This window comes from Chenopodium album, chromosome 23 (assembly GCF_948465745.1).
Source record: "Chenopodium album chromosome 23, dcCheAlbu1.1, whole genome shotgun sequence".
Classification (NCBI taxonomy): domain Eukaryota; kingdom Viridiplantae; phylum Streptophyta; class Magnoliopsida; order Caryophyllales; family Amaranthaceae; genus Chenopodium; species Chenopodium album.
Window position 1 is genome coordinate 3632110 of NC_137856.1, and position 16346 is coordinate 3648455.

General features: G+C 32.4%; 1 protein-coding gene across 1 annotated transcript; it reads left to right on the plus strand.

The window, feature by feature from the left end:
* Positions 1-8522: 8522 nt before the first annotated feature.
* On the plus strand, positions 8523-12487 carry LOC145608829 (protein STRICTOSIDINE SYNTHASE-LIKE 10-like). Its single transcript, XM_081664421.1, has 3 exons — positions 8523-8891; positions 10125-10388; positions 11574-12487. Exons 1-3 carry the CDS (start codon positions 8596-8598, stop codon positions 12142-12144), a joined length of 1131 nt encoding a protein of 376 aa, XP_081520547.1. The 5' UTR covers positions 8523-8595; the 3' UTR covers positions 12145-12487.
* Positions 12488-16346: the final 3859 nt, after the last annotated feature.

The window sequence follows — 16346 nt, forward strand, 5'->3', positions numbered from 1 at the left end:
ATAAGTACTCCATATGTTAATTTTAGACTCAATAAATTAATGTATGTAATTAAAATTCAAGTGAATAAAACACAACAGTAGCACGGTGCGACGTTAGTAAACATTCCATATTGACTGCACTTTTATTTATTTATTTATTTTTATTTACTTTTATTTTTTAAAAAGGAAGACTGACAGTTAGCTGTTGGATGTCCACCTCATTTGAAATTTGCAGCATTTAATTAGCAATAATGGAAAAGTCAATCACTTCTTCGCTGAGAAAATAAGTCATTTGACTTTAGGAAATGTCAAACCTCAGTAGCAATTAGTAAGAATATAAAATTGGAGCACTTCCGTCACGACTTAGGTCATATGCAATGTCTTATCATGTATTCATGTTTACTGGGTAAAGGAACTTAGGATTCAAAGAAACAAAAGATTTTGTGATGACCAAATCTTATGGAATTCTCGAAGCAGGAAAAATATGAGTAAACAAAAGTGCACTATATGCAAAGGGAAAATTAAATGAACCACTTCATTCTCTTAAGGAGTACTCCAACATTAATTAAGAATAAACATACTTTGTATACGAGCGTATGCAAAAATAGACTTCATCAGGTTTAGTATTCCCTTTGTGGCTTTAAACCTATTTAAGTATGAGAGTTTGCGAAAGTAGGTTTGGCTTAGTATTTCCTTTGTACATTAATTGTTTAAGTAATACATTAGCTATTGCTCGGAGTTTTGGAGTGAGAGCTTGTTACATATACACCTGGGTGCACCGTACACTCATAAGTGATTTGTTCTCATTTTGATGATTGTTTATTATTTAATCATTAAATGAAGAGTAAAAACTAACTTTGGGTGTATGGTACACCCAGGTATATATAACACAAATTCTAAATTATTTGAGGTGATCATGGACAGGCGGGGCAAGGTTGGACCTAGGCAAAAAAGTTGGCCTATAATGGACCAAGGCTTCGGCCTAGTCCAAGATCGAGCCAGAAAATGCACAAACTGCTATTTTGGACCATTTTCAAGCTGGATAAAACCAAAAAAAAAAAAAACATTTAATTGAATCCGCTTTCTACTCCTAAAATTATTATACCAAACGCCCCTAAATTTTAGTATTATACTAGTTAGGGATCATAGTAAAGGGATTTATATATATTAAGTATAATGTTTTTTTTTTTTAAAAAAAGTGTCACTTAAAAATCAAAATCCAAGGAAAATGTATCACTCAAAAGCAAGAGGATTTTATTGTAGGGTCAAGTTGGATAACCTTATTCTTACCACCCAAACTTTAAGGCCAAGTGTTTACCGTATTGTCACGGGTCCGTTATCTTTTGAATGACATGATAATATGATATCCCCATTCAAGACTTTCACTCGTACTCAAATTAGAAAAGATGTATTGAAAATTTCCAACATAGAACTCTAGTGCATGTTCTTTTTTCCTATTTGAACATTTTTCATACGAAAGGGAAAAAAATACTTATATTTCCTCTGTCCCTAAATTACATTTCTATTTCTAACATTTATTCCTCACATAATAAAGAGAAGTAGGAATGTAATTTAGGGACAGAGGGATTGAGGGAGTACTTCGTATTACATACATTACATAGGCTCAAACAATGTTTACAACCTAAATAAACACACGTAAGAGTCGAAGAGAAAGCAATTCTCATTCATGTCCATTATTGAATAATCAAAAGAATAATAATGTTCTATCATACAAATAAGACACTTGGAGGAATTGATCAAGCTATCAAATTCCATGCTTCTACTAACTGAGCTACTAATTATAATTGATATTTGCCTACCAGTTTTGCATTTATAAAATATAATTTCTCGGGGGCAAGCTTTAGCTAGAAAGCAAAGGGGCTAGGAGTTGGTCCATAGCGGGCCTTCACTTGGCTCTGATCTATCTGTGTAACCATACCTTGAATTTGATCATAAGTTTGAGCTCCCCCTCCACATGCATCATGCTCGAAACTAGACCCTACTTAATTAAGCGGGTCATATATGTAGCACCCACGTCTTTAGACCCAAGAAATCGTTATTTGAAATGTAGTGAGACATAGCTATAACCTACTACAAAATTAGGGCATGTTCTCATTGACTGAACTGAACTGAACTGAACTGAACTAAACTTAAATATTAGAGCTGAAATGAACTGAACTGAACTGAAATGAATATAATAGAATGAGAAGGAAATTAGGAGCTAAACTGAACTGAACTTATTTAAACAGAACTGAACTGAACACAAATTGAACTGAACTGAAAATAATCGTATAAGAATAAGTCCTTAACCTTGCCCAGGCCACATTAGTAAAAATCCTTACAGCCTCACTCCTGGTCCAAGTCTCAACTTGATGTACGTAATGGTGGTTAGGGGGGATGAATATAATGATGATGACGACGATGAAGATGATCTTAAACAAAGCTACACATTGAGCTTAGCTTGTATTGTTAGCTAATTAACCAACTAATTATGTTAATATCAATTTAATCAGGTCCTTATATATGCATTGATAGATATATACCTAATTAACATAAAATTTGAATTGAAGATTGAACAACTCGCTGCTTAGTAGAATAGTAGATATTGTGTGGCTATGTTTAGGCAAGATGATAAGTGTGAGGGAGAAGATATTATAGAAATAATGTAAACTATATGGCTCAAAATTGAACAAATTTCAATAGAGTCTATTGATCCATCATGCATCTTGAACCACATATGTTTTTAAAAAAGGAACCAAAATGTTTCATTGTTATTTGCTTGGGATACCTAACACCTTAATAATGTGTGTTTTTGAAAGAGAAGATCTTCTATCCTTTGAAATTATTGGATACAAATAAACATGTTACATTATTGCAATCAATTTCTTTATATCCATGGGATAGACCACAATCCACATAATGAGTTTAGTGCATTGGTATTTAATTTATACACACGTCGTAGCCCTTGTAGACAGATCATTTTGCTCGGAATTAATATTTTGCCACATCAATTTTTCACTAATGTTTACCAATTTTTAAATATTTGCAATTTTTATAACATTACACATTATCATCAATATATAGTTACATATTTTAACACAAAACAAATAAATAAAATTGCACACTATATCTTCTTAACAAGGAGCTAGTGGTCGATATATCACCCAATTGATTTGGCCATGTTAATCAATACAAGATAATCTGAAATTGATCTTGCTCTATATGTGTTGATTCAGGTTCATCCGATTGATATACAATTATTGATTATGGATTATCACTTTACTCTTATTTTAAAATATCATTTGTGTTATTGTCGTCAGTCTTTAATTTATTTATATTCCTTTTATTTATCGCAAATTCAATTATTTCTACAGGAATGACATCTTTGTTTGGTTTAAAGTTTAAAATCATGTGCTATTTACATCTTTAATAATTTCACCAAAACAATAATATCTCTCTAATTTTCCATATGAATTGAACTAAATAATACAATAACATTTCTTATTTTTTTTCATATGCAACACTTTAATTTTTACATCATTCACATACCCCACATTTACGAGAGCTTGTTATATATGCCCGGGTGTATCTATCATACACCCATGTGTATTTTGTTCTCATTTTGATGGTTGTTTTTTATTTAATCATCAAATGAAGAGCAAACACTAAGCTTGGGTTAGTTGGGTGTATGGTACACCCGGCTGTATATAACAAATTCTACACATTTACTAGCTTTGATGATTTATAATTAAAGAAAAGTAATTTATTCAAGTAGGATCTTGCATTATTGTTAGGTTTGTCTCAATTTATACTTTCATCACTTTTATTTTCATATGTAATTTTGACATACTGTTAAGCAATGTATTAGTGATTGAAATAATGAATTAACAAGCTAAGAGTGAAATAAAAAAAGCAGTATGGTAGGTAAAGAAAAAACAGATGAAGGGCTGAGCTGAAGTGAACTGATCTAAACTGACTAGAGCTGTACTGAACTGAACTAAACTGAATATTTTATGAGAGAGGAAAATTAGGAGCTGAACTGAACTGAACTGATTGGAGCTGAACTGAACTGAACTGATTATAGCTATATTGAACTGAACTGAAATTAAGTAAATGTGAACAGGTTCGAAGTATAAGTGAAATAATTATTATACTTTTTCAAAAATTGCCAAAATGCATGATATGGAATTAGCTACAAAATCAGGAATATAGAAGACTTCAATGCCCAAACCAACTAATACAACTACAACCCCAACTATACAAGTATAATTCTAATCAATTACTATACTAATTGAAACTTTAAAGAAGTCAAAACTAATTAAGCTAAGCAAGTGAACTAATTAAGGCATTAAGAATAATAAGCTAATAATACAGCACATACGGTTTGGTAGTGTACGTGCTAATATGATTTTGTAAATCATAATACAAAATTGTCAAGATACGCATATCTTGTATGAGAATTTAAATAATTGTGGCAGTTCTTGTCGCTTAACTCTTCTAATTATTGGCGTATTTATAAATTAAGGTAGATTATCCTTGATTATTTAAGATTAATTAAATGGTTAATTAAATAATTAATTAGAAGGAAGGTGCAATTGTTGTAGAAGATGAAAGCAAAGTGTAAACCCACTTCACCAAACAAAGAACTGTGGCCTTAGCATACCTTGTCGGGTCACCACGTTTAGTAGGGGTGTCCTTTAGCATATGACCCTTTTTAAGGGTATCAAATCTTTCTTAAATCTCTCTCTCTTCCAATTAATTTGTTTTCACATGTTTTTATTATTTTCTTCCATCTAATTATTATGTTTTGGCCATTTTTTTTTTGAGGTTTTAAGATACTACTTCGTATTTAACATGTAAATTATTTAAATATTTAATAACCACAGACTACGTATTATGAAATGCAACTTATTTTGGGACTAAAACTTTGTTATTGATGATGACAATATCGATTTTAAATTATTTAATAGAGTGTTAAGTAGTCATTCCTAATAATTAGCATGATATCCTGGTTTATGATTATCACGATATATTAAAAAGAGAAGCTCAAGACGGAATAGTAACATGTTATATTATCTCATCATTTGATACAATAATGTTGCTATAGTTTAAATTTTTACATCAGTATACATAAAATTTTGTACTATAACATTATAGTAATACTTCTACAGATTATTAAGCACCCATGCTAGCTAATGTCACTTTTTTTTTTTTTTTTTTTTTGAAGGAGCTAGCTAATGTCACTTTACTAAGGTTAACTAAGATAGAGTAAGGAAGAGTGATCCATGATCATATTAAAGGGAAAATAGACAAAAGGTACAACCCGTACAAGGGATAAGAAAACTTGAAATAATATTATTACTCGTAATGAAGGTAAGATTACTCGTTAAATATATTATTTTCGAGAGCTTATAATACTTTACTGAAAAACTCTAATAATGTTCATATAATTTATAGAAGTTTCAAGATAAGTCAATCAGTCAATCAACACTTTTGCGACTATAAAAGTGTACTATACAATGCACTACATATACAATTATGTACGAGAAAAACTTGAATGACAAAACATTTTCCCAGTCATTGAAGCTAGACTAAGACCATGTCTCTTCAGCTTAATTTCAGTTCAATTTAGTTTAGTTCAGCTCCAATCAGTTCAGTTCAGCTCTTAATTTCTTTCTCTCATAAACAATTCATTTCAGCTCTATTAAGTTCAGTTCAGTTCAACTCCAATCAGTTTAGCTCTTAATTTCTTTCTCTTATAAACAATTTATTTCATCTCTATTCAGTTAAGTTAAGTTAATTTCAGTTCAGTTTAACTCCAATCAGTTCAGTTCAGTAAATCAAAACCAGCCCTAATGGTTTTCAAATTTTAAGAAAGGCATCAAGACTTGAGAAAAATCCTTTCTAAAAATCTACAATTTCTACCATTTATGTTAATGGGCTTTCTATTCCAGAAAAGGCTCAACAGTGATCCAACTGTATCCGTCCTTTCTGATTTGATTGGACTTCCTAGTCCCTCCAACCTTTTTTTATTTTTTTTGTTTCTTTTTATTTAACAAAAATGGCTGAATACATGATATCCAACATTGAAAATTAACTAAGGTGCTTTTGTAAATCCATTAAAAAAAAAGGTGCTTTTGTAAATTATTATAACTATTAAGGTGATAGCTGATAGGGATATACATAATAAATTATCAAACTTTATCAATAAATTAGTGTTGTAGGATTACAAACACTTATAATGGTAATATAAATGCTTGTTAAAATAGTTCTCACAATTCTTTTAAAAAAAAAGTTCTTACAAACCATAAAACAATATATAGGAGGAGTAACCCCTTATCCGTATAAGCGTAAAACTCTCTTTTCTTTCATTTGTGTGGGGCAAACTTGCATGCTTTGTTTGAGAAGTTAACAATTTAGGTCAATGGGTACATGCTTATCAATAATAAAATTAATACGAGTATGGTTTTAGATCTCCTCCAAAACCTTCTACTTCCACTTGGTTTCAAAAATCCACATCGTAAATAGAACATTTTAGTTGGGAAGCTTAATTTTTATTTTATTTATTTTTATTTTTTTATTTTTTGAAACCAGTAGGGAAGCTTAATTAACCGTATTTTGAACATATTATTTAGACAAAAGAAAATATTTAACGTAATTGCATAAATATTTTGAGCAATTGAGCATCAACAAAATGGCTTGTTTTGTCGAGCATGACTGCCCACAAGGCCAATGGACGTGCCCCATTCTACAATTTGAAGATGTTTACAATAAAAAAATTGAAAGAACAGAGCCACTTGGCCCAATATTGCGATCCAATTGATTGGGCCAAATCTTGTTGAATCTTGCACGACATAGCCCAATACTTATATCATTTAAAACTTTGCCATTACATGTTAAATATACTAGCATTACAAAATGGCTCTAAATACCAAATAGTTGTTGGTGTAGTGATGATTGAGAATACACTTGGTATGAAGGACTCGTGTTCGATCCCCCGCAACAACAATTGGTGGACTAGAACCTAACCACCCGAAACTGATCTTCGAATCCGGATTAGCCCAAAGGGTGAAATGGGTGGAATACCAAAAATACAAAATTGCTCTAAATTCCATCACATGATGTTACCAAATTGAAGACAAGGAAGGCATTGTGTGAGTTTGGCTCGAACTCACAGTGAAACAAATACGAAGTATACGTTAATTGGACGTTTTTATAAAGGTTTTGAACATCTCGACTTTAGAAATTTATTAGTTTGTTGACATTTTATATTGATTTTTGAAATTTTCTTACAAGTTATTGGATATACATTTCAGTATTTGAGTGGGTGGACTCACTAGGAAACAAACTCACCCAATACTATTCACAAATGAGCTAGACTATAATTAACCCTAAGTTTAGATCACCCAATGCTCCTTCCGATCTTTGAATTCTTGCAAGTTGCAACATTTGATTCTTCCATTCGTGTTTGAATACGAGACCACTATTATTTTATGGTCTCTCTCACCAACCCCCCACATGAACTATTCTTTATTGCTCATCTAATTATTCAAACCACGTGTGTTCAGCAGTAGTCAATTTATTCCCTCGTCTAAATTGGTTTGTCCTATCATATGTTTTGGGAGCAAATTTAAAAACTTTAACCACAAATCATTATTTATCTATACTAAAAATCACTGATTGAGATCTTGTTAGATTAGTTACAATATTTACTTTAAAGATAACAAATTTATATGAACATGAGTGTTTTAACTTAGTATTACACAATTACACTCTCATAATATAAGTGTTTTTTTAATACACCATTTTTATTTTTGGCAACCTGTTCATTTACATAGTTTATGTATCACTTGGAAAAAATCGGATGCAATATATTTTAAGGTGTATTATAAATACTCCGTACCAAACAAATAGAGATATGTAAAGGGATTACTTGGTACTCCTTCATTTTTTAAATACTTGCTTCACTTTTCAATTCCAGTGTTTTTATATATTTGATCCATTTCTTTATTTGAAAAGCTTTTAAAATATTTTATTCATTTATTTTAACTAGCGAAATCCCATAGAATTATATTTTATTACCTTAAAATTCTTGCTCCTCCAATTTACCTCCCACCAACCCCACTATCTCCCTATTTTATTACTTTGACCAATTCCTCCTAAAACCCCGCGTATGGAGAAATGAAGCAAGTACTACTTCCGTTTCATATTTTTTGCAATTTTTGTCAAAAATGAATACTACACATTATGTGCAACTATTGTTTTCTTTCATTTTTAGGTTGTCACTTATCTCTCTCCTCATTACATGCATTCCTATTTTTCTTATACTCACAAATAAATTTTACCTACGAATATGTGCCCTTTAAAGTTCTAAAAAATGTAGTACATGGTATCCGACTATGAAACTATCCCATCATTATCACAGTATCCCGTGACTTGTATCTTTCAACTAGTACAATCAAAGTTGCCAATTTGGACAATTAATAAGCAAATACATCATTAGTCTTAAAATCCCCCAAGTAATTCCACACACCAACTCTTCAAGTACTCAACAACAACACAAACAAACAACACATTAGAAAATAATTTGCTCCTGAAATTTCACATCCACCAAAAATGGTGAAAGCGTCAGACATGGTACTAACTGCATCAACAATTGCAGCTCTTTCAACCCTTTTAGCTATCTTCCTTCCTCGTTTTCTCTCTCCTCCATCTCTTTCTCTCTCTACCCCTTCTCATGACGTTCTTCATCGGGCCCGGCCCATTCAAGTCCCAGGTGCTTTTGGGCCCGAGAGCCTGGCCTTTGACCCATCTGGTGCGGGCCCTTATACTAGTGTTGCTGATGGTCGGATCCTTAAGTGGAACCCGAGTTCTAGTTCTTGGGTTGATTTTGCTTTCACCTCTTCTTCAAGGTATTATTCTGTATTGTATACTCTACGTAGTATGCTGTTTCGGAATTATGTTTGTTTATCGATTTTGATATATGCAGTCCTAAGGGTTAATTCGTGTTATTTTGATTTATTTTTGATTGGCTGAAGTTTGTATTGTTGTTACAAATTTATGAAATTTGACTGTCATTTTAATTTATTGTGTGAAGTAAATGAATCCGTGATGTGCAAAAAAAATAATGACAAACTCCCATTTTTAAGGTATGAAGATAAATAATGCATTAATAAATGAACTCATGTGTAGTTGTCACGTTACTAGTTTGAGTTATGATAATGTAGTGACAATTTATTATAGGTGAGACTGTGAGAGGAGTAATTTGATTTATTTTTACTTTTTTTTTTATTGACTTATGGAATCAATTAGGTGACACGTGAGTGTATTGTATACAACATGTTTTATCAACACAAATGAGATAAAATTTACTCCTTTGCGCAGTTGATTCTACATAGACTAGTACAATAAACATGCAATGGAAGATAGTTGCATATGGTGGTGACGTTGAGCAGATTTGAGCTTGATCAATAAAGGTCTTAATAATGCCTTTCCTATATAAAACTATGCTTTTGATTTTTGACCAAGGTGTACTAATATTTGTTAATGGTACGTTTTAAATAATCAACAATGGCAAATATATACATATTCGTTAAAGCTGATGACACTTTATGGTCAGTGTTGACTGTGTAACTAATTATATTGCAAAGTTGATAACTTAAAGCAATTGACTTGAGACTTGAGACTTGAGTTTGAAAAAAATATACTGGCAGAGAAATTCTGTTATTATTAATACAAAATTACAAAGTATTACTATTATAGATATGTGAGCAACATAGCAGTTGGCGTGTTAAGAATCAATGGGCATGAGCTTGGATGAATCTAAAGTAATTGAGCTAGTCCATAAGTTATTTTTGGGGATGGAGCTGCACTTGGCTTGGTAAGCATGTTCGCGAATGCGAAAATGTTAGTAAAATAGCTGTCCTGTTCTCAGGTTTCAGGATGAAAATTCACTAGAGTTTGTAAATTTGTTCAATTTGATGTACCAATGAAGAGATATAGGTGCCATATCGAGCCAATTGTCAAGAAATGCTTCAAATTATTACTCATGCCTAACCTATGATGTTGAACTCAACTCTTTCAATTTGTTCGTGAAGAATCTCAGCTGATTAATTTATTCTTCTTTGATGTTTGTATGTATGAAGAAAGGATTGCACACAGCCGTTTGCACCAGAGCTGGAGCATGTATGTGGAAGGCCATTAGGTCTGAGGTTTGAGCAGAAAACTGGAGATCTTTATATTGCTGACGCATACTTTGGCATTTTAAGAGTTGGGCCTGAAGGAGGGTTGGCCTCCAAGGTGGTAACTGAGGCTGAAGGCACTCCCTTGTATTTCACCAATGACATGGACATTGATGGAGAAGATGATATTATCTACTTTACTGAAACAAGCACAAAGTTCCACAGAAGGTATGCATTTCTGTAAATAATGCCCTTTTTTGTACTACTAACTATGTAACTTGGAAGTTGGGACTTGTGGATATGGGATAAGGGTGTTAAAGTGACTAAGAGTGAATAATTTTTTTGGGTTGCATTTTCCTCACTTCATTTGCTGCTCTTGACTGTTTATCATCTTCTGTCTGCTAATCCTTTGTTCTTATAAAGTGTTATGGAGACATTTGGAGGAATCCCAATTCCATGATCTCTGATATTGCTTTTTAATAGCTAACTCGGTAGAGATGTAGAGTTATAAGGATGTTGCTTAAGATATGGGATTTGAAACCTGCTGATTTCATTAGCCTTAGCCCCCTCCTCTTTCACTTAGGTTGTGCTTGGTTAGGACTTAGGAGGGAAACATATTAAACTGAACCATGGTACAATGTGATGGAAATCCGATTCAAACTAGATATTTCTATTTTTGGGTCCTTACTAGCAAATTTGAATGAAATAAAGAAGAGAAATTGAGGGAAGAAGAGGAGAAAAATAAGAAATGGGGAGGTTATTGTTGAAAATGACAAACTATCTCCAACCCCCAATTTTTTTTAACCCCTTAACAAACAAAACAGGGGAATATTAGAAAACTGGTTATGTCTTATGTGAAAAAGGTTAACCTTCTATCCAAAGACAACCTAAATTAAAACCTCCGGGAAGAGGGGTCATTGTTTGGCTTGCTCTTTTTTCTTAAGCTTCTTTCTGCTCTTCCGTATGAGACCTTTTGGATCATTTGTCACATACTCACATCTAACATAGCGTATAAGTGTGTGGTATTGTTTCATATTTAGACATATCATCTCATCCCTTGTTTCTGTTGGTATGACCAGAATTTCAATCCATTATATATAAGTATATAACTACTGTGTAATTGTGTATTAGTCATTTCATCACCCCCATGAATGCAGTATAGTTTGTTCGTCTGTCCCTAAAAGATGTACTTTCTCCGTCCCAAATTAATAGGCCAAATATGATTTCGGGTATGTTTTATGGAATTTAGCTAGAGTGCCTTTTTTTTCCACTGTATACATATAAGTATTAGGAAATCATGATCATGAAAGGGAAATATGGGAAAGTTTATCAAACTTACTTCTTATTAAGCTAGAAAAAAGCCTTATAGCTTCATTGTATGAGAATTATTAGAAACTGTTCTTTGTTTTTCAGGCACTTCATACCATCAATACTAAGTGGAGACAAGACAGGCAGATTCATTAAGTACAGCATACCATCCAAAGAGGTAACTGTCCTACTACGTGACATTGCCTTTGCGAATGGAGTGGCTTTGAGCAAAGACCGTTCCTTTGTGCTAGTAGCTGAAACTGGCACCTGCAAAATCTTAAGGTACTGGCTGCAGGGTCCAAAAGCAGGACAAGTTGAAACTTTCACTGATTTGCCTGGATATCCTGACAATATAAGAAGAAACTCGAAGGGTGAGTTTTGGGTTGGTTTACACGCCAAGAAAACTCCTTTGGCTGATTGGCTTCTTAGAAACACTTGGGTTGGAAACACATTGCTTAAGATCCCGCTTAGCTTTGTACAGCGACTGCATGCTTTGTTCGTGGGAGGGCACCATGGTATTGTGGTGAAGCTGAGTGAAGAAGGACAAGTTGTCGAGGTTTTGGAAGATACTCAAGGGAAGCAAGTGAGGTATGCTAGTGAAGTTGAGGAGAAAGACGGAAAGTTATGGATTGGCTCTCCTATTACACCTTCTGCTTGGGTTTACGATTTGGATTAACAAATTAACCGGAGTACTGTTTCTGTGCATATGATGTAGAGATTATGAGACATTACCAGTCATAATAAAGAGTGCCAGGATCATCATTTGTGTATCCATATTCTGCAATACTGTGCTTCTGCCGGATTTAGTGATCATATTATTAGTTCAAGTTATGCTATTATGATGATATTAAATTAATGCAGAGTTATAATTGATAGAATTTATTCAACCATCAGCTTAAGTGTCAGCTGATCAAGAATTATAAGATGCTACTGTATGCCTAAATCGAAGGAAACAGCAGACATTACATTCATCAGGTCTGGTAACTAATTGAAGTAATCAGTGAGTGAAAATCGACAGCTATGTTGCTCAGGACTGTAGTTCCCCTATCTATATTCGATATGGGTGTGTGTTCAAGTGCCCAACTCAATTAATTTGTGATTTTTTTTATTTTTTAAGATTTTGGTTTAAATTGAAACGTCAAAGGGTTCTTATCTATAGTATGTCTGAGTGTTGAGGATTCGACACGAGTACTTGAGATAAAATGCAAAGTCTAGATAACATAGTTAATTGAGTTAAGTATAAAATAGGGGACTCAACTTTTGCGAAATGTGGGGAAAGGGGACTCTATTTATTTTACAGAGGAAAAGGGGATTGGGTTAAATTTCTGGTGATAAGGGGTAATTTCAGGTGACTTAACTCACCTTTAACCTAAGAAGAATTAAGTCCCTTGTAAATAATTGAGTCCCCTCATTATTGCCTTGATTAAACCAGACAAATTCAATCCCTTCATTAATGATTTCTACTGATTGTGTTAAAAATATAGCCGTTTGAAATTAAGAAAGTGCAACAGCAGTACAAAAGCTTTGATCTTGAAATTTTTAGAGTTAAGTATAATACAGGGAACTCAATTCTTGCAAAATGTGGGAAAAGGGGACTCTATTTATTTTATAGAGGAAAAGGGGACTAGGGTTAAATTTCTGGTGTTAGGGGGTATTTTCAGGTGACTTAACTCACCTTTAACCCAAGAAGATTTAATACCCTCATTATTGCCTTGATTATACCAGACAAATTCAATCCCTTCATTAATAATTTCTGCTGATTGTTTTGAAAATATGGCTGTTTGAAATTAAGAAAGTACAACAACAATACAAAAGCTTTGTTCTTGAAATTTTTTTAATGTTTGTTATCCAAAAAAAATAAAAATTCTTTCAATAATTTTTTAATGTTCTTCATCTCTCTGGTTTGTAGCTTATTTGTCTTGCATTTGTAGTAGAAGCACACATCGTAATTTTAGTGAAGGCATGTAGGGCCCTAATTTTTTTTTTTTAAAAAAAAAAAATATCGATAAGCCTAGTGTATATTGCAACAGAAGGTCATTAAGGAGAGTTTCTAAGAAAGTCAAGCATCCTTTTATGAGATTTCTAATATGCCCAAACTATAAAAAAGTGGATGGGTGTGATTATATTAGGTGGTAGGTTGGTTGACAGTCCACGTGAGTCAAAGTTAGTTTATGAGATGGTCATGATTTTAATTAAAGAGAAATGTGGAGTTAGAAGGTCGAGGATGTAATGAAGATGATGAAGAAAATAAACATTCAAAGTATTGTAATTTTATGCTTTATTTTTGTTCCAAAAAGAGGAAGGAACTCTTTTTTTTTTATTGGTCTTAAATTAAAATATTTACCAAAAAAAAAAAAAAAACAAAAAACAAAAAAAACGTACTCCTTTTTTTTAGTTGACCAAAGTGACTCAATTGTTTAACCAAGGGGACTCAATTCTTTAACCAAGGGGACTCAATTCTTTCCCTTATTTAATTAGAACCCACCGAAAACCCAAACCCATTATAGCCCAGTCCCTTTTCTCTCTATAAAATAAATAGAGTCCCCTTTCCCCACATTTTGCAAAAATTGAGTCCCTTGTTTTATACTTAACTCGAAATTTTTAATGTTTGTTATTCAAAAAAATAATTGTTTCAATAATAATAATAAAAAGACAAAACTTGTTCTTCAACTCTCTGGTTTTAGCTTATTAATCTTACATTTGTAGCAAAAGCACACATTGCAATTTTGGTGAAGGCTTGTAGAGCCCTAAAATTTTTTTTACAAAAAAAAAGAAAGAAAAAGAAAAAGAAAAAAATAGACTATATGTGTATATTGCAACAAAAGGCCATTAAGGAGAGTTTCTAAGACAGCCAAGCATCCTTTTATGAGATTCCTAATATGCCCAAATTATAAACAAGTGCATGGGTATGATTATATTAGGTGGTAGGTGTGTTGACAGCGCACGTGAATCAGAGTTAGCTTATGAGATGGTCATGATTTTAAAGAGAAATATGGAGTTGAAAGATTGAGGATGTAATGAAGATAATGAAGAAAATAAAAATTCAAAGAAAAAGAGGAACGGACTCTATTTTTGATTGGTCTTAAATTAAAATATTTACAAAAATAAAAAAAATTAAAAAAAAAAAAAACATACTTTTTTTAGTTGACCAAAGGGACTCAATTGTTAACCAAGGGGACTCAGTTGTTTAACCAAGGGGACTCAATTCTTTCCCTTATATAATTAAAACCCACCAAAAACCCAAACCCATTCTAGCCCAGTCCCTTTTCCCTCTATAAAATAAATAGAGTCCCCTTTTCCCATATTTTGTAAGAATTGAGTCTCTTGTTTTATACTTCTTCCGTTAATTAGTAGTATTAATTATGTACAGAGCAATCACTGATCACATAAGTATAATGTTCTACAATCGCTATATGTAAATTACAAAACACTAATTGATCACAAACTATTAAAATCAATAGATTATAATTTGAATCATAAGAATGTTGTACTTGTATAAACTATGAATATTATGCTAAACCTTGCAAGATAAATAGTTTACTGTCTCGTTCTCACTCTCTAATTCTCTATTGATAGAGTTTGGGTCTTAGACTTTGGACCCAGACTTATTTGACCTTAGACTTGAATCTGCCTTGAATTTATTGGATCTAAACAAATTGGATCTAGGTCCTAAAAACGGTAAACTCTAAATAAAAAGGTCTGACCCATTATAATAAGGTTTACTTCAAATAATATGGGTCAATTCATATGGTTTATGACCCATTATCATCCCTACTTAGATAGTGTTACTTCACCTAAATGGCTAAATATCACTTATCTTATTATTTCGTATTATCTTATCTTATTAGCTAAGAACTTAAATTGATTTTTTTAAACTTTAAGCTTCATAAGGTGAAGAGAATACGGCCTTAGTTTCTCATCACCACATCATTTCCATGCTTTTCGATCCGACCAAGAAATCTATATATGACATTATTTCAAATTGGAGTGAATACAATTGAAAAAAAAAATCCAAGTTGAAGATATCTTTAATGGCTCTACCATAAAATAAGGGTACGAGACTACGGGCCTGTTCTCATTGACTGAATTCAGCTGAACTGAACTGAACTCAGCTAAAGTGAACTGAACTGAACTGAAATGAATATTTTATAAGAGAAGGAAATTAGGAGCTGAACTGAACTTTACTGAACTGAACTGAACTGAACTGAACTCAGCTGAAGTGAACTCAGCTGAACTGAACTGAACTGAACTGAACTCAGCTGAAGTGAACTCAGCTGAACTCAGCTGAACTGAACTGAACTGAATTTCAACGTAAGAGAACAGGCCCTACGAATCCTAGTTTTTAAAACCCTATTAATTTAAGAAGGACAAGGGCTTATATGGTATCGGGTAAGAAATCTATAGGATATAGGTACAAGATATAGATTAAAATGTTAGGGTACAAATATACGTAGTAGGTATTACTAAAGCCTAATTAAACCTTACGCATTGCCATCCCTATCTAGGATTTGATAAAAATGACATTTTTAAACCTTATAACTAATTAATCCAAAGAATTAAAATAAAAAAAAAAAAAAAACTCTAAGTTTCAAAAGCATTACAAACTTGTAATGCTGTTGAAATGCACTCTCAATAGCATTACAATTTTGTTCTTTTTGATGGATTATGCTATAGAATTACATGCATACTTAAGGACCCACAATTTCCTAATAAGGTTGAAAAAATTATGGCTATATTTGAGTATTCAAACCTTGGTAGTATCCGTTTGTTACACCAAATCTTATCACAAGAATATCATATTCTCTTACATATCTAATATTCATTTACCCCAAATAAACCTTATTATATATTCTCATATTCAAAAAATATTCTCATATT